Below are 18,294 nucleotides of genomic sequence, written 5' to 3' on the forward strand. Positions count from 1 at the left end.
TAAATGAAATGGAGATAAGCAATATAACAGATGCAGAGTTCAAAACACTGCTTATAAGGACACTCGATGAACTTAGTGAGGACCTCAAAACCAATAATAAAGGGCCAGTCAGAAATGAAGGACGCACTAACTGAAATAAAGAATAATTTACCGGTAATCAATAGTAGAGTAAGTGAAGCCAAGAAGCAAACCATTGATTTGGAATATAAAGAAGCAAAAAACATCCAATCAGAACAGCAAAAAGAACTAAAAGAAAAATGAGGATAGTATAAGGAGTCTGTAGGACACAACTTCAAGTGTAACAATATTCGCATCATGGGGGTGCCTGAAGATGAAGAGAAAGGGCTAGAAATTGAAAACCTACTTGAAAAAAATGACAGAAAACTTCCCTAACTTGGTGAAGGGAACAGACATACAAGTCCAGGTAGCACAGAGAGTCCCCAACAAGATGAACCCAAAGAGGTCCACACCAAGGCACATCATCATCAAAATGCAAAAGGTTAAAGACAAAGAGAGAATCTTAAAAGCAGCAAAAGAAAAGCAGTTAGTTACCTACAATGGAGCTCCCATAAGGCTGTTAGCTGATTTCTCAAAAGAAACTTTGCAGGCCTGGAGGGAATGGCAAGAAACATTTAAAGTGATGAAAAGCAAGGACCTACAACCAAGATTAGTCTATCCTGCAAAGCTATCATTTAGAATCGATGGACATACAAAGAATTTCCCAGACAAGAAAAAGCTAAAGGAGTTCATCACCACCAAACCCGTATTACATGAAATGTGGAAGGGTCTTCTTGAAGAAGATAAAGAAATATGAACAATAAAATGGCAATAAGTACATATCTATCAACAGTTAAATCTACAAACAAAATGAGCAAGCAGAACAGAAACAGACTCAGAGATACAGAGAACTTTTTGTTGGTTGCCAGATGGGAGGGGAGTTGGGTGAAAAAGATGAAGGGATTAAGAAGTGCAAATTGGTTGTTAGACTAATGAACCTGAAAGGTAAGGGGGGAGATGGGGTGGGAAGAGAGAAACCAAAGGACATATATGCATATACACATAACCAACAGACACAGACAATAGTGTGGGGAAAGCAGGATGGGGGGGTGGGGGATTGGGGAGGAGGGAGTTAAGGGGGCAGAAAAGAGGGACATCTGTAATACATTGAAAAATAAAGTTAAATAAAAAAAAAGAAATACAATGCAGTTATCAAATTTTCCTGTAATGCTTAAGACTTTGCTTAATTAAAATACACATGAAACATACTGGCTATCTTTGTTAATATAAAATTTTACAGTAAAAGAAAAACTGACATAAAATCTATGGGACTTTTCTAGTTTTTAAACCAGAAACTGCAAAACAAGTGAGGTAGAACTTGTGCCAAAAATTTGGATTTTGCCTAATTTTATCCTAGAATAGCCTACAAAATAAAGTAGTCCGGTTCTAATTTTCAAACTGTTAATCTAGGATAATAGATCTGTCTCACAGCAGTACCAATCTGCGTTCTTTAATATTCTCTAATATGATACTTTCATGTTCTGCCTAGGGCTCTTTCTGTCTACCCCCAATCACTTATAGGAAGTACTTTAGCTGTTCTCACAGAACCAGAGCTATAAATAAAAAAACAAGGAGAGCATAACTAAGAGGTAAAAACAACCTCAATGTCCATCAACAGATGAACAGATAAACAAAATACTGTACATATACACAATCTTAAAAAGAAAGGCCTATCATACGCTACAACATGAATAAATCTTGAGGACATGAAATATAATCACAAAAAGACAAGTACTCTAAGATTCCACTTGCATGAGGTATCTAAATCAGTCAAATTCATAGAAACAGAAAGCAGAATGGTGGAAACCAAGGGCTCAGGGGAGGGCAAAATGGGGAGGCATTTAATGGGTCCAGTTTCAGTTTTACAAGAAAGTTCTAGAGATCTGTTTTACAACAGTGTGAATCTAGTTAACACTACTGAACTGTACCTTAAAATGGTTAAGATGGTAAACTTTATGTCAAGTGTTTTTTATATATTTACTGATTATTTTAAAAAATAGTTTTGATTTTTAGAGAGAAAGGGAAGGAGAGGGAGAGAAAAAAGAGAAACATCGATATGAGAGCAAAACTTCAATTGGCTGCCTCCTGCATGACCCCTGCCAGGGATTGAATCCGCACCTGGGACATGTGCCCTGACCAGGAATTGAACTAGCAACCTCTTGGTGCACAGGACGATGCCCAACCAACTGAGCCACACTAACCAGTGCTCAAGTGATTTTTTTACAATAAAAATGCATTAAAATATTAGGGAGCTAAAAAGTATTTCACCTAAAGAGTTGTTTCTGCTACTAGAAAAAAAATTCTCTTTTTCTGTCAAAGGGGGAAAAAAAACTGCCCTGGCCAGTTTGGTTCAACAGTTAGAGCCTTGGCCCATGGACCAAAGGGTTGAGGGCCCGATTCCCAGTCAAGAACAAGTACCTGGGTTGCAAGGTTCAATCCCCAGTCCCAGTTGGTGCAAGTAGCCTAGAAGGCAACCAATCGATGTTTCTCTCTCCCCCCCTCTCCCTTCCATTCTACCTAAAAATTAATGGTAAAGTATCCTCAGGTGAGTATTAACAACAAAAAACCTATGTGCAATCCCATCCCACTACAAATTTCTATAATAACCATTTTTGCATGTTGCATCCCTAAATAAGGAATTTGACAAGAACTATTTATTGCCTACAACAGCCTGTATGTCTTGAAACAGAGCCTTCCCAATCTATTAGCCAATAGAAAATACTAAAAATTCCTTACTCAATCTTAGAAACATATCTAATGCAGGCCCGTAGCACTGTGGGAAGCTGGAAAAAAAGGGTAACACTAAAAAGGTTCTACTTGCACTTTCACACAGAGTAGACCTGAAAACTCTACAATGGCAAATTCCAGATCTTTAGAAAATGTTAAAAAATTTCCCACCAATCCCTGTTACCCACTTTGATTTCTCTCTTAATACAAACTACTGAAGAAGAATTTAGATTCCTTCTAAATAAAATTAAAAGTGAGCAATTGGTTCAAAATTCAACATATTCCTCTAATTGTTTTACCTATGGTTCAAGTGACAGTTTTGTTTATGTTTTTATTGATTTTTTTTTAGAAAGAGAGGAAGGGAGAGAGATAGAAACATGGACATGCACACCGCCACTGGGGATCGAGCCCCCAACCTGAGCATGTGCCCTGATCAGGAATCAAACCAGAACCTCTCAGTCCATGGGACAACGCTCAATCCACTGAGCCACACCAGCTGGGCAACAATAATTTTTTAATTGAAAAAAATTAAAAAAGAATACACTGAAGCTGTCAAGTCCAATATCTTAGAGAAGATTCATCCCTCTAATAGTACCTCAGGATAAAAAAGTATAAGAGACCCTGGCTGGTGTGCCTCGGTTGGTTGGGCACCTTCCTGTGCACCAAAAGGTTGCTGGTTGATTCCTGGTCATGGCACATGACCAGATTTCAGGCTTGTTCCCCGGCAGGGGGGTGCCTCACAGGAGGCAGCCAGTCAATGTTTCTCTCTCTCCCCCTTCCTCTCTCTAACAACAACAACAAAAATCAATAAAAATTTTTTTTAAAAACGTACTAAGAGGATTTCTAGAAAACAGTATCTTTTAAATACACTAAAAATTATCATTGCTATATAAAAATATCCTTGACTTCCTCCAAATTTCAGTAGGCATATAACCAAAGGAAAATTTTAGATTTAGATTAAAGCTGAAGTTCTTAAATAGGGTCATTAGTTGGTCCTCAATCCCCCTTGAACTGGACAAAGGAGAACATTCAAAGACTTCAGAGGAGAAAAATCCCAATTGACATCTGAACATTCAAGGAAGTCAATCAATAGGAACTACAATTACAGACGTATATATAATCCTTGGTATCATGGTATATAGAAACATTCAATAATGATTTGCCAAGGATTCCACATATGCCAAGGGCAAAGATCTAGATAACATTTTAATAAACTACTGCTAATATTAACTAAAAATAATTCATAAATTAAAAAATTAGCTTTCTTTCTTTTTTTTTTTTTTTTTTTTTTTTATCCTCACCCGAGGACATTTTTCCATTTTTTTTTTTGTTCAGATAGAGCGGGAGGGAGAGAGAGGAAGAGAGAGAGAGAGAAACATCGATGTGAAGGGACACATCAAGTGGCTGCCACCCACACGACCAACCAGGGCCGGGGACAAACTGCAACCGAGGTACGTGCCCTTAGCGGGAACCGAACCCGGGTCTCTCAGTACCGCAGGCCGACGCTCCAACCGCTGCGCCAAACCGGCCAGGGCAAGCTTTCTTTTTTAATAAAACCAATGTTTGAACATGGAAAGAAAGTTGGTATAGCTAGTTTTAGAAGTCCTACATACTTTGACATATTTTTTTAAGCGTAGAAAAGTCACAAAAATACTGAAAATACTGAGCATTAAATATTGATACTGCATTCTCAGAATGGGAAATTCAGTAACTATGTTGTTTGTTGTTGTTGTTAATCCTCACCCAAGGATATTTTTCCATTGATTTTTAGACAGAATTGAAAGGAAGGAGCAAGAGGGAAACATCAGTGGGAGAGAGACACGTGGATTGGTTGTCTCCTGCACACACCCCTATTGGGGCCAGGGATCAAACCTGCTACCCAGGGACATGCCCTTGACCAGGAATCAAACCCAAGACCCTCTGGTCCTCGGGCCGACACTCTTACCTCTGAGCCAACCCAGCCAGGGCTCAGCAACTATTTTAAAATAGAATTATGTTGTACTTTAAAGTAGAATATTATTTATTTCCCTTTTCCTCCCTTTAGTAGTTAAGAGTTGGGAAATAGAAAGCTATTAGGCAAATTCTATGCCTTTATTTGTGAACTAAAAGGGGCTACATGCTAACCTGACAAGCTCAGGGAAGACCTGCGCTGAAGCCTTACAAACTCAGTGACCTACAATAATCACAAAGGATGGCCTGAAATTAAGAAACTTTTCAACTAAAAGCAGTTTATGGCAAGAAGTCATGTCCTAGGCTAGACTCTTGCCTGAGAAATAACAATCTTTACCTTAACTATTATCTTTTGCATCTAAGATGATAACACTGCTTTGGAATGTCAGGGTAACTCCCATTTTTCCAGACCCCTCAGGGCACAACCAATGCACTAGGGCAAGAGATCATAATTCTCTCACTGTTACTGTTATCATGTTAATTAACTGTTAACTATCCTGAACCCACCTACATAAAAGATGGAAGTGTCTATTCTTTTACTTTTAATCCAATCCCACTTTTCCTTGGTTTGCTTTCTCCCTCCTCTCTAATTTATCACCAGTGGATTTCATGTAACCCACTTATGTCTCCTCTTTTTATTGTAATGTATAAAATAAGGTGCAAAAGTGCCATTCTCTGGAGCATTATCTCAATCCACTGTGATTTTGATTCCAGGCAACTGTCCACAGTTTGGCTCAAATAAACTCACAAAAATTCTCTACAGATTTGAATGTTTCTTATGTTGATACTTTTAGGGAAAAAACACATCAAATTGCAATGTGTTGGGCTCAAAACATAATGTCAAGTGCCCCAACTCTTTTCTAATGACCAGAAGGCAGCCAACCCAGAAATGGCGCTAGACTAGGCTCTGAGGAGTTCAGCAATCGTACATTAACTATTAATGACAGCTGGACCTGAGCAGAGTGGAAAATGCCCTAAACAACTTTAAGAGCTAAAGTTTTTTTGGCAAATATGTACTGGTATTTAATCTAAGGGACAGTTAAATTTAAAAATACATATTTTAAAGTCCTGAAGGTATCCTTTCTTCACCAAGATCACCAGATGAAAGAGTTTAAGGCAGATCTAATTTGGTATCCAAAGAACAGCAAGGGAGTAGGCTGAAACAGTCTCAAGTCACAAGAAAGCTTTAAGACATTAATGCACAAAAGTAGCACACTATTCTGATCACTTGCCTTGTGGTTCATGAGGGTTTTTTGATGCATTAGTACAATAAAATCCATTAACAGACTAAACCAACAGTTGTCAGATATTTCTGCATGGCAGGATTTCCCTTACATTTATTAAAATCTGAGAACCCAAAAGACCTTTAAATTTAAAAATAGTAATAATAAGCGTTACACAATTTTTTTTTTTTTTTAAGAGAGAGAGGAAGGGAGAGAGAGAGAGAAACAATGATGTGACAGAGAAATATTGATTGGCTGCCTCCTACATGCCCCCAACCGGGGATCAAGCTGAAACCCAGGCTTGTGCCCTGAATGGGAATCGAACCCCGGGACCTCTCAGTCCATGGGACGACACTCAATCCACTGAGTTACACTAGCCAGGCTCTTTACACATTTATTAAAAAATAACTATTGCCTCCCCCCGCCCAAACAAGTTAGTGAGAAAAATGACATTTTTCATTGTTGCAAGTCTCTCTAATGTTTCATTGGAAAGAAGATGCCTATACTCTCTTAATTTTTTCTGCATTCACCATATCACCCTTGTTGTGTTGGTAAATATATGAAGAAAATCCAGCATTATGCAGGTACAGAGTTGGAAAAGGAGAAGTATTTTAATAGGCTTTGCAGGTAGCCATGCAGCTCTTTGATATTACAACAAAACTGGACATGTGGTAGTTTCTTAAGGTTTGTAGAATCTGAAAACCCTGTTAGTTGTCTGTTACATTAAAATCCAATGTTTGTTACATTAAAATCCAATGTTCTAATTTGCACTTTTACTTATGCATGATGTTTAAACATCATAGGCACTGGTCATTTATAAAATACTGACTGAGTTACATAGATCTTCGAAATGCTGACACATTTCATTACACAATATCAAAAACCGTAGTCATTAATATCACTACTGACCTCACATGAAAAATCTTTAGTTATTGGTAAGTTATCAAGCTCAGGATGGCAGACACCAATTTCTAAAATTTTAATTTTTTTGAAAGCTCAAAATTTATTATGGGCAACGAATACTGTCCACCAAAATTCACTGTTCATTTGAGAACACGTCTGCCAAACACTCAAGTCTCAATAACCACAGTTTGTCAGTAGTTCCTACTAGTAAAAATAATGTTCGATGAAAAGAGCAGATAGTGCAGTTTGAAACCCAAAAAGTAATTATTGACACCAGTGCTCTTCCTCACTGTACCCTGGTCTATAGAATTGCTTTAGGTGTACTTCTCATTTTGTCACAAGAAACAGACATGTACTCCAGAATCAAGATTTAATAAAATTAGTAATTTTTACCGTTTCATCAAAGACATTCTTAAGTAAAATTGACATTTTTAAGCTGCTGGTATATGGTGATGGGAGATGACCATGACTACTTACTGGTATTGTTTGGTATGAAAGCCTTGATTCATGTTAAGGCACCAGCAGATTTATCCACATTGCTTTTGTTACCATTGATGCAAATTCATTTTTGTGTTGTTATGAAAATAGTTTCAACTTAATAAACATTCTGAAAGAAATGAAGGGTCACTCAGACCACACTTTGAAATGCAATAAACGATAGCTGTTTTAACAATGGCTATGGACCTTCTCTGACCAGAAAAGTGCACGTACGTACAAATACACACAGCACAATTTTACATACAACTTCAAAAGGTTCACAAAGCCCTTATAGCCCATTTATATATAGCACGTTCTAGCTAAACAATTCCATTAGCAGAAAATTCAGATCTCCAATTTGGATTCAATTATTTCAAAACAACAATAATCTAAACTAGGCACTATAAACAAACTTAAAAGTAACTCACACGCAAACAACCTCAAACATCTTCACCTGACCTAAAAGTAGCTCAAGTTTTCCAATAAATAAAATTACATTAGGGAAAATAAAAGGTTTGAGGTAAGAATCCCAGCTCCACCACCTGCTCAGGGACACACAGTTAATATTTCTCATCTCTAATATGGAAAAACAACAGTGTTGCCGTGGCCAGGTGGCTCAGTTGCTTGGAGCATCATCCCGCACACCAAAGGTTTTGGATTCAATCCACAGGGCCTGTATTAGAGGCAACTGATCAAAGTTCCACTCTTACAATGATGTTTCTCTCTCTCTCTCTTCCTTTCTCTAAACATATCCTTATGTGAGGATTTTTTAAAAAAAGAGAAAAGAGCCCTGGCCATTTTGGCTCAGTGGTTTGAGTGTGAGCCCACGGACCAAAGAGTTGGCCTCGATTCTGGTCAAGGGGACGTACCTTGGTTGCGGTTCATCCCCGGCCCTGGTCGGGGTTGTGCAGGAGGCAACCAGTTGATGTGTCTCTCTCACATCAATGTTTCTTTCTTTCTCTCTCTCCCTCCTTCTCACTCTATCTGAAGATAAATGGAAAAATATCCTCGAGTGAGGATTAAAAAAAAAAAAGCAAGTTGCTGACCCTTGATTACTCAATTATAATTTCCATTACCACCTAAGAGAAGGCAGAGAGATTATTGTTGAGGATATATCTAAACATCTATCTCCAAATCCAACTCTTCAGTTTCCTATTCATTTGTGTAAGAAACTTAAAGTATAGTTTACTTTTCTTTCTGCAACTTATCTAAACTAGGCAATATATGTGTGCAAATACACAGTATACAGGAATTTTTTGTTTTTTGGTATGTGCCCCTAGCGGGAACTAAAACCCAGGACTTTCTGGTCCGCAGGCCAATGCTCCAACTGCTGAGCCAAACCAGCCAGGGCTATGGGAATCTTTTTACTAATAAAATTAATTATTTACCTCAAACATTCTTTCATCATTCTGCTTACTCCACAATTTTCAAGGACTTTAAATTTTTGTTCACCCAAAGACAGTATTAAAAAATAGTAAGCTCAATTTTAGTTTTTTTTTGTTTGTTTATTTTGATAACCTGAGAGAAAATGTCAGCTAATACTCTTTCAAAGCCATTATCTCTTATATTTTTTACCAATAAAGAAATAAAATAATTGCCCTGGCCGGTTTTGCTCAGTGGTTAGAGCGTCGGCTTACGATCCAGAAAAACCCGAGTTTGGTTCCCGCTAAGGGCACATACCTCGGTTGCAGTTCGTCCCTGGTCCTAGTTGGGTTGTGTGGGTGGCAGCCACTCAATGTGTCCCTTCAATGTCGATGTTTCTCTCTCTCTCCCTCCCACTCTATCTGAACAACAAATGGAAAAAAGTCCTGGGTGAGGATAAAAAGAAATAAAAAAATTAATTATCTTAAAAAGAAAACAAGGATTCTGCCTAATACCAGATAAATATGGTCATTCATGTTATTTTATGGACGAATTTATACTACTTTAAGTGATTGTACTAGACTTTTATCAGTAGTAATGTTAGTGATAAAAGAAAGGAGGAGCATTGCATGGGAGACAAGGTTAAAATGTTAAATAAGACCATTGCTATGGATCATTAGGTTTTGAAAAAATAGCTATGTGCCAATATTTGAAATCTGAAAACAAGAGCATTCTACCATTTTTTTCAAATAACTGATCCTAGTGCCTAAATCTAACATGCATTCTACGCTGAAAAAAAAAACACACATAACATTACATATAGAATGTTTAAAAAACCATTAAATACATGAAATCCCAAAGATTATTTGTTTCTAAAAAATGCACTTATGTTCTTATTTGGGTAGTTATTTCCACTCTACCATTGAAAATTATTTTTCCCAAACCATCCATAAATAGCTAAATCCTGCTGAAAATAAACAGGAGCAAAGTGTTGAAAAGACGCAATGCATCTGATCAAACGTTCATAAAAACAGGCTTCATGTAATAAAACCGTATTTTAAAATAATTTCCTATGAAAGCTTATCAAACATGAAGACAAGGAAAATAATACTTAAAATAATGAAAACCACAAAAACTTTAATATTTAACAATATTAATATTAAATTAATGAAAATTTTAAGTCTTGAGTAACTAACTCCAGTAAAGATTTTATTTATTCATATATTCATTATTATTCTTTTGGTACATGCCCCTAATGGAAACTAAATCCGGGACTCTCCAGTCCGCAGGCTAACGCTCCAAACGCTGAGCCAAACCAGCCAGGGCTAGATTTATTTATTTAAAAAAATTTTTTTTTTCTTTATTGATTTTAGAAAGAGAAGAAAGGAAGAGAGAGAGAAAGAAACATCGATGAGAGAGAACAACGATTGGCTGCCTCCTGCACGACTGGGTATCAGGCCCACAACCTGGGCATGTGCCCTGACCAGGAAATGAACCTGTGATCTCTCAGTGCATGAGTAGACGCTCAACCACATAGCCACACAGGCTGGGCAGATTTATCTTTTAATTAAGGATCCAAGAGAATCCAACATCTTAAACAATTGAACTTACCAGTAGTAATAATGTTGGGCTGTTTCTTTCTAGGACATCTTTGAGAATTAACAAGATTAGAAGGAACAATAGAAATCGTCTAATCCAGTCTTGTCATTTTAAAGTTAAATATACTGGAACCCAGAGGAGTGTTTATCTAAAGTGATATATACTGGTTTGTCACTAGGATAAAAACCCAAGGTTTTTGACTTATGTTATTTAGCTGTATCTCATCAATCCAGTTATAAACCTTACCAAGTAAATAAATCCATGATGGCTAGAAGGATCTCATCAGCCTACCTTTCACCTGTTTTCTACCTCCTTCATAATCTCGTAATAATAGTAACATTTATATTCCTTCATTCAACAAATACTGAACACCTAGTGTGTGCCAGGCATTGTTCCAAGCACAGCAGTTTTTATATAAGCCAGTGTAGAGCACAAAGATACATTAATAATGCACTAAGCTTATTGTATCACAAGTAGAGGTTCGAGGTACTAAACATACAGGTATAAAATTATGAAACAAGATTTTAAAAATATTTCCAAAAAAGAGATACTTGAAGGATAGATAGGATTCTGGTAAGAGAAGAATTGTGGGAGGAGTGTCAGGCATTCCAAGGGGGGGGACAGAAAAACACAAAGACCCAAAAGTAAGTGCACAGGACTTGTTTGAAGAACAATATCCATTTAGCTGAACTGTCAATTATACTAGCAAATAAACTTAAGAGATAGAGGCCATAGTGTTGAAGGGTCTCATATTCTAGGCTGAAATATCAGAAAGTAATCCATAATCCTGTGGATACAATGACCACTGAAGATTTCTAAGGAAAATAACACTGGGACTGCATTTATGGTTACTTAGAGGAAAATAACACAAGAGGCAGGGAATCATTTTAGAAGTTAAATTCTGAAGAGAGATATTGAGAACCTGTACTAGGGTGAAAGTGAGTATATGGAAAGATTAAAACATTACTGAAGCGAAAATGGTACGCCATGACAGCCAGCTGCAAGTAGGAGGGGAAAGACAATCTGGAGCCTTTGATGGGAAAAAACGTGGGATGTATCATTAACAGAAAATAGGCAAACTAAGCTAAAGATTAGTATAAACCAAGGGGGACAACACATTAATCTTATTTTACTTCAGAAAAGTAAATCTTCCCTTAGTAAAATAAACACTATGACATGCATAGTATGCAAAAATACCCAAATTAAAGCAGTGTAATTTGAAAATTGAGAGCTTTTTATAATTAGTACATTTTTATAGACGTAGGTACTAGAACAAGTCATATTTTTAAAATATACATACCAAGACTCAGCATGTTAAGATGCTAGAAATATATGTTAAAGTAATATTTACCAACCTCAGAAAAATACTTAATAAATCAGTAGCAAAATGAAGCTATTAAGTATCAGCAGAAGAGACAATAATTGATCCATCATACATATCACAATCATTTGGTTCAGTCTGGTAAGTCTGTAATCACCAATTTCTTCTGATTAAATAAAACCCGTGTGCCTAATTTGGGAGCTCATCTGCACCAATGCCTTTTGAAATGAGACACAAGGGTTTAACTGAACTGATTTATTCTCAGGATTGAACGGTTGGTTCAATAAAAAAGGAGCAACCTACCAACTTATCTTCTAGAACGTGAAATTTTTTATTCAAAGTTTCAAAGGCAGGGCTGAAGGGGAGTAAAGTTTTGCCACCCCTTTTGGGGTAGTGATTTGGGGCTGGTTATTAGGAAACAAAAGATTCAGAAAGAACCTTTGACCCTCCGTTTACCTGCCTAAAGGAATTCAGACAGAAAACCCAGCTTAAAGGAAAGATCACCTTAGCATCATAATATAAACTAAATGTGGCAGACAGATATCTAGTCAAGTCTGTTTATTGCTCTATATACATTGTTTTTGAGTGGCCCAACAAGAATTTGTTTACATGTTCACTCTCTCATCTACCTGTAAATTGCCTATTTTCTCTTTGAAATCCCAGCCCACCCTCCCCCCTCTTCTCCTTTGTCCAAAATGGCATATAAACCTCAACTGCATTTTCTTATGGCACACCTTCCTGTACTTCTGGAATTAATTATGGACATTTTTTCCTACTTTAAAAAAAGAAAAGAACAAACAAAAAACATCCATTTGGTCTTCTGCCCACCATTTAACAAGTAAACTATGAGCTCCTTCTGGGCAAGATTTATGTTCTAGACACCTTGTAGCCCCAGTGCTCAGATTTCAGGTGACCCAACAGAAATAGATCTCTGATAAAAGGAATAAATGGAAATCAACCAAGTAATGTTTTTCAAGTATACAGCACTTTCATAGCTTGGTGAGTGTTACATAATAGCACAGAGCTAAGGATCCAATATTTGAGTGCCTACTATTCAGCAGGTAATGGAGTTACAAAATGAGTAACACATGACTACTCCCTTGAACTTCAAGTTTATTTCTCTGAACAAGTCTAACACCAAAAGGTTTCATCAGAAAACCTTGATTTGCCCTACTTGTGTGACCATAAATGAGTCTCTTAACTTCTTCAAGGTTCTGGTTTCTCATCTGAAAAACAGATGAGGATTCAAAAGAAAAGAAATGTGAGTGCCCTGTAAAGTATCACAAGTACAATGTATGCCATTTGGCTCCCCACAGGACTCACCAAACTCTGATCAGACACTTCATTAAAAATGACACTGACATAAGCAAATCCAAGTATTCTACTGGCTTAAGACAAAAACATCAACCCATCATAACATGGAAAAATCCTCAAAACAACAGTACTCTAAGTCAGAAATAGGGTCTTAATATGAAACAATATAATCTTGAGAAAGTTGATTTACAAATTTTCACTAGACAATTTTTTATAATTAAAAGTACATTTTTTATTGATTATTGAAGGAAAAAGGGGGATGGGGAAAGGAAAGCAGAGGAGTGGTGGGGGGGAGAGACAGACACACATTGATTTGTTGTTCCACTTATTTATGCACTCAATGGCTGCTTTTTTGTATGTGTGCCCTGACCGGGAATAGAACCCACAACCTTAGTATATTAGGACGACACTCTAACCAACGAAGTTCCCCGGGCAGAGCTTACAAGTACATGTTTTAATTTATCTGAGTTTTTTTTTTTTTTTAATCCTCACCCGAGGATATTTTTCCATTTTTTGTACAGATAGAGTGGGAGGGAGAGAGAGGAAGGGAGAGAGAGAGAGAAACATCGACGTGAAGGGACTCATCGAGTGGCTGCCACCCGCACGACCAACCAGGGCCGGGGACAAACTGCAACCGAAGTACGTGCCCTTAGCGGGAATCGAACCCGGATCTCTCCGGACCGCAGGCCGACGCTCTAACCGCTGAGCCAAACTGGCCAGGGCTAATTTATCTGAGTTTTGTTGGAAAATTCCTATTGTCCTTCAAGACAGAATATTATTAAAATTCAAACTTTAAATAATAATGCTAAATGATGAAATAATGCAACTACTTCTTGGGAAATAACGTCTCCTTCACATCTCAAATGAGTGCAAAATCTCAAGTTTCAAAACTTTAAACTTTTGAAATACACTAATAAACTTGGAGAACAAAACTAAGACTTAAGTACTTCGACTGATCAAATCCAGCTAACTGCACAAGAAAATGCTCCCTAGAAGACGTGCGATATATCCACAGCACTGACATTTTCTTATCCACCTAAATTAATCCTTACAAGACAATAAAATGAGTCATTTGAGTCTTCACAGAATATGCTAATCAACACCACATTCTCAAAGTAGGCAAGTTAAAAAAAAAAAAAACAACTCAGGGAACTTTCCTCAAAAATAAAAGATGCTATCAAGATGCTTTCTGAGCTAACTGTTGATGGCACCTATTTCAACTTAATTATATAAAAACAATGTACAAACATGAAAACCATCACCATTTATTTGTACATGGAACTTACATAGCAAGGAAACCTTTATCATACTGACCTTGGATTTTTCTTCTGATGGTTTTACCATGTCATCTACGGATCCTTTCATTTAATTCAGGGAAAATTTTAATAAGGCATAAAGAATGAAAGATTTAAGACTATTTTCCAGAAAGGTGACTTTTAAAACTGTTCCTCCGTTGCATGGACCACACAAAATGTTTTTATATAACTGACTCATCCACAAAGAAATCCTTCAGTAATCAAGATTCTGTATTCAAAATCTGCATTAGTAAATGCTTTCTTACCTTCTGCTACATCATCATCCACTGCTCCTTTCACCTGAGAAAAACACCACTGAATATCATTCCCTCCTCCAGCTCCTGGAAAAAGAATACATACCAATTAAAACTCGGTTCTGTTCATGTTTACTCTCCTAAACACTGAGATGGTATCCATGCTTGGCATGATGCTAATAGCCTAGTACTGCCCACATTTACAACCACCACCCTAGAGCACTCATTTGGAAAAAGGTTAGTTCCCAATAGTTGGTGAGATTCTAGGTATGAAAAATCAAAAGGCCATGCACTGTCATTTTAACATTGTACATGTGTTTTCAAAACTTCCCTTCCATTTCCCCTTTCCCTCAAATACAATAAAAACCTTACTTTTAAGCAAGACCTACCAGAAAAAAAGCAAATATCAAAAGTTAGAGTTTTACTTTAGGTGTACAAAAAGCCTACAGAAGAGTCAGTAAGGTTAAACTACCATAAAATATAGGAGGAGGAGAAAACTTCAGGAACATTACTGCCTGGGTGAGGAGTAATGAATGATTCATATGAACCCTATCACCAAAGTGCGTATACAGCAAACACAACACTCACCACCCATTTTTTGCACTGAATTACCAGCAAATCACTGGCTCCAGAGAAAGAAACCCAAAATGAATGCTGGTGACAAGATTGTCAAAGGACACTTTATCCCTCAGATTTCAAAGGACCACACAAAGAATTAATTTAGCTAATTTGTCATCATCTTGTGCAAAACAATTTTAATTTTACTTAATTATTCAACAACGCCAAAGAGCAACTTGTTTATAGCAAACCATAAATCAATCCAACCTGTTAACTTTTTCAAAGGTTTAATTATCTATCTAAATATTGAAAAAAGCCAGGAAACTTTGGTTTGGTCCCTGAATGTTTCTACTTCAGGTCTAAGCACTGAGAAGGAAATGTCCTGGATCTATGGAGAACCTGAACCTAGATTTCGAACTGATTCTACTAGAAGATAGTCAGCCACACCAAAATGTACAAAAGTAACTCTCAAAGCAATTACCTTTTTCTTCCTTTACTTCTATTCCTTGTTAAGCATTAAAACCTGTTTTCCCTTATGCATCATCCTTCCCCACCCCCCAAGCTTTTATTTAAATCTCTCTCCTCTTGGTTATTTATATCACTGAACTCCACAACTATTTTAACTCAACTGAAACCCTTTTGGGAAAAGGACATCTGCACAAAAGCTAACATGCAAAACTGAAAGTTGAAATCACATTTTTCATGCAACTTGCTATATTAAAGGCCTTGCACTCTTTGGATGCAAAGGGTAAGAAACGAAAAGGAGATGGTTCGAGACGAAAAAACCCAGGTTTATGAAGTCTCAAAAATATACGTGCCCACGGGGGGGTGGGGAGAACCATTGAATTTTAACTTGTAAAGCACTCTTTCTTCTGAATGCAAAATATATTTGTATAAACACCCAAGACGGCTTACAGCAAGGGGGAAAACAGTAATTCAGCAATTTCCGCCAAAAAAGCCCCCCCCGGGGGGTTGTAGGTTACACCAGGCTCCAAAGCAGGAGGGACAAATCTGCACTCGCACCCCCGCCCCACCCACGCCTTACTCCACAGCTTTCCGGCACCCACCCCACCCCCATCCATGCCAACGTTCCAGCCCACATTTTAAAAGCCTTTTAGATAACACAGCGACCACTTGCCCTGCCAGAACCCTCCCCACTTCCACCGCACCCCACCTGACCAATTCCCCCAAATCCAAGGGGCGCTCCGTGGCTCTACAAGAAGCACAGGCGGTCGCTAGGGGGTGATGGAGGGAGGAGAAAGGAAGCGGTGCCTTGTCAGTGGCCGAGGGTGATTTCTCCTTTACCTGCCATGTTGCGCTGCAAATGGTGACCCTGTTGGGTTCCTCGGGGTCTTTGCTTCCTGAACTCACCCCCCTCACCTGAGGATGGGGGGGTAGAGAGGGCGGATGGCGGCGGATGGCACCTGTGGGGGGTGGGGGTGGGGTAGAAGGAAGGAGGGGCGGGCAGACGAGCCAGCAGGATGGTAGATTTCAACTCTGGGGCTTCCCCCCTCTTGCTCTTTCTCCAGCAGCAGCAGCAGCAGCAGCAGCAGAAGCAGCAGCAGCTACGACAGCAACGGCGGCAGCGGCAGCGGCAGGAGCAGGCGACTCCACTTTCAAAATGGCGCCGGCTAGCCTGGCCAGTGACGTCACCCGGGGCGGAGCCAGCGGGCTGGGCCGGAGGGACTGAGCGAGGCGAAGGCTGGGGCGGAGAGCAGCAGGGAGAGGCGGGGGAGCGGCGGGGCGGCCCTCTGGCCCCGCCCCTTCCTCTCCCTAAAGGCTGCTGTGTTCCGCCGGCAGCCTGCGACTCCCCCTGACCCGCGCGCTGAAGATCTAGTCTCTGGCAGTGCCCGGGTGCCCGCTCTTCCCGTCCCAGCCTGCGGTCCTGCTGCACATCAGAGTCCGAGCCCTCGCGCCAGGGACCAGACTCTGGGGCGGGCACAGCTGTCCAGTTACAGTGCTCGCTCGTAGGGAATCGTGCGGGCCTGTGTCTTTTTAGCGAATATCCGTATTGCTACTTAAAATAATGACCCTGTGGATTAGTCCTGAGGCCAGTGAAAAAAAAGGGCCAGGGGTGCAAACTCTGCTTAGCCAAAGTGAAAGTTCGCGGAGCTGAGAAGGACGTAGCTGGGCTGGTTCCATCTGTGTGACCCGGGAACTGAGGCGAGAGTCCTTGGCGACTTGAAAGCAGTTAAGTATGTTTCTAAACAGAAAACTGAGTTTGCTAGTAGCAGAATATGGCCGGAGAAGTGGCCCAGTTCTGTCCAGCTAAAAGTATTTAAGAGCCAGGCTGCCAAATGCTGACTCCATACATCAGATGATGGTAACAATCCTTCCTACCATATAGGATTGTTTCAAAGATTAAATGACTTTGAGTGCATGATAAATGTTAACTGTGGTTATTATTAGATGTGTATTGAAAGCATCTTCAATAGAGTTAAAAGGTATAAGGAAAAATAAATAAAGAGGAAACGAGTCATCAGCCAAGAGGGGATGTGCACTTCACTGAAAGATGCATTAATAATGCAGTCACAATATACTGTACACTTTACATCTCAATCTCTACAGTACTCCTATGAGATAGGTATCCACATTTTCCACATGAAAAATAACTGCAAAAATATCCAGAATTTGACCTTAAGGCTGAAAATGAGGGTAAGACTTTTTGGAGACCAAGGGGGAAGTTTACAATATTTACACCTCCTGTCCATCATTTCCACTTTCTATCTTATTATTCATCTCCAGAGAGTAAAATTATAAAACAAGTTTCAGAATTCCTCCACAATAGAATACCTGCACCACTCTATTATTATTCCTCCTTTTCTTTTTTTTTTAATCCTCATCCGAGGACATTTTTCCATTTTTTGTTCAGATAGAGTGGGAAGGAGAGAGAGAGAGAAACATCGATGTCAAAGGGACACATCGAGTGGTTGTCACACACACGACCCAACCAGGGCCAGTTACAAACTGCAACCAAGGTACGGTACGTGCCCTTAGCGGGAACCGAACCCCAGTCTCTCTGGACTGCAGGCGGAAGCTCCAACTGCTGAGCCAAACCGGCCAGGGCTATTCCTCATTTTCAACATTAATATTTTTTTACTTTACCAATGGACAAACCAAAACTAAAAATCCACCTTGTATCTGTCATCTTTTGGCTACCTATACAAATAGGTACAACACTTCAATACACTATGTGCGGTATTTTATTTTGGTTGATTTCATAAATGTACTTCTCTGCATATGTCTTTACTGTT

The 18,294-nt window shown here is 38.8% G+C and overlaps 1 protein-coding gene across 2 annotated transcripts in view; it reads right to left on the minus strand.

Moving 5' to 3' along the window:
• Positions 1-16,672, minus strand: part of PPP2R2A (protein phosphatase 2 regulatory subunit Balpha) — a 90,812-nt gene extending 74,140 nt beyond the window's left edge. Inside the window, exons 1-2 of one of the 2 annotated variants that reach the window (XM_036281587.1) lie at positions 16,346-16,672; positions 14,495-14,569 (exon numbers count right to left, since the gene is read on the minus strand). In XM_036281587.1, coding sequence (XP_036137480.1) covers positions 14,495-14,569; positions 16,346-16,352 — 82 coding nt within the window. In that variant the 5' untranslated portion in view covers positions 16,353-16,672. Of the gene's footprint in view, positions 1-7,337; positions 7,468-9,017; positions 9,050-14,494; positions 14,570-16,345 lie in introns of those variants that run through there. The other variant, XM_036281588.1, reaches the window with a different exon arrangement.
• Between the last annotated feature and the right edge of the window lie 1,622 nt (positions 16,673-18,294).

This window comes from Molossus molossus, unplaced genomic scaffold (genome assembly GCF_014108415.1).
Source record: "Molossus molossus isolate mMolMol1 unplaced genomic scaffold, mMolMol1.p scaffold_m16_p_4, whole genome shotgun sequence".
NCBI lineage: Eukaryota > Metazoa > Chordata > Mammalia > Chiroptera > Molossidae > Molossus > Molossus molossus.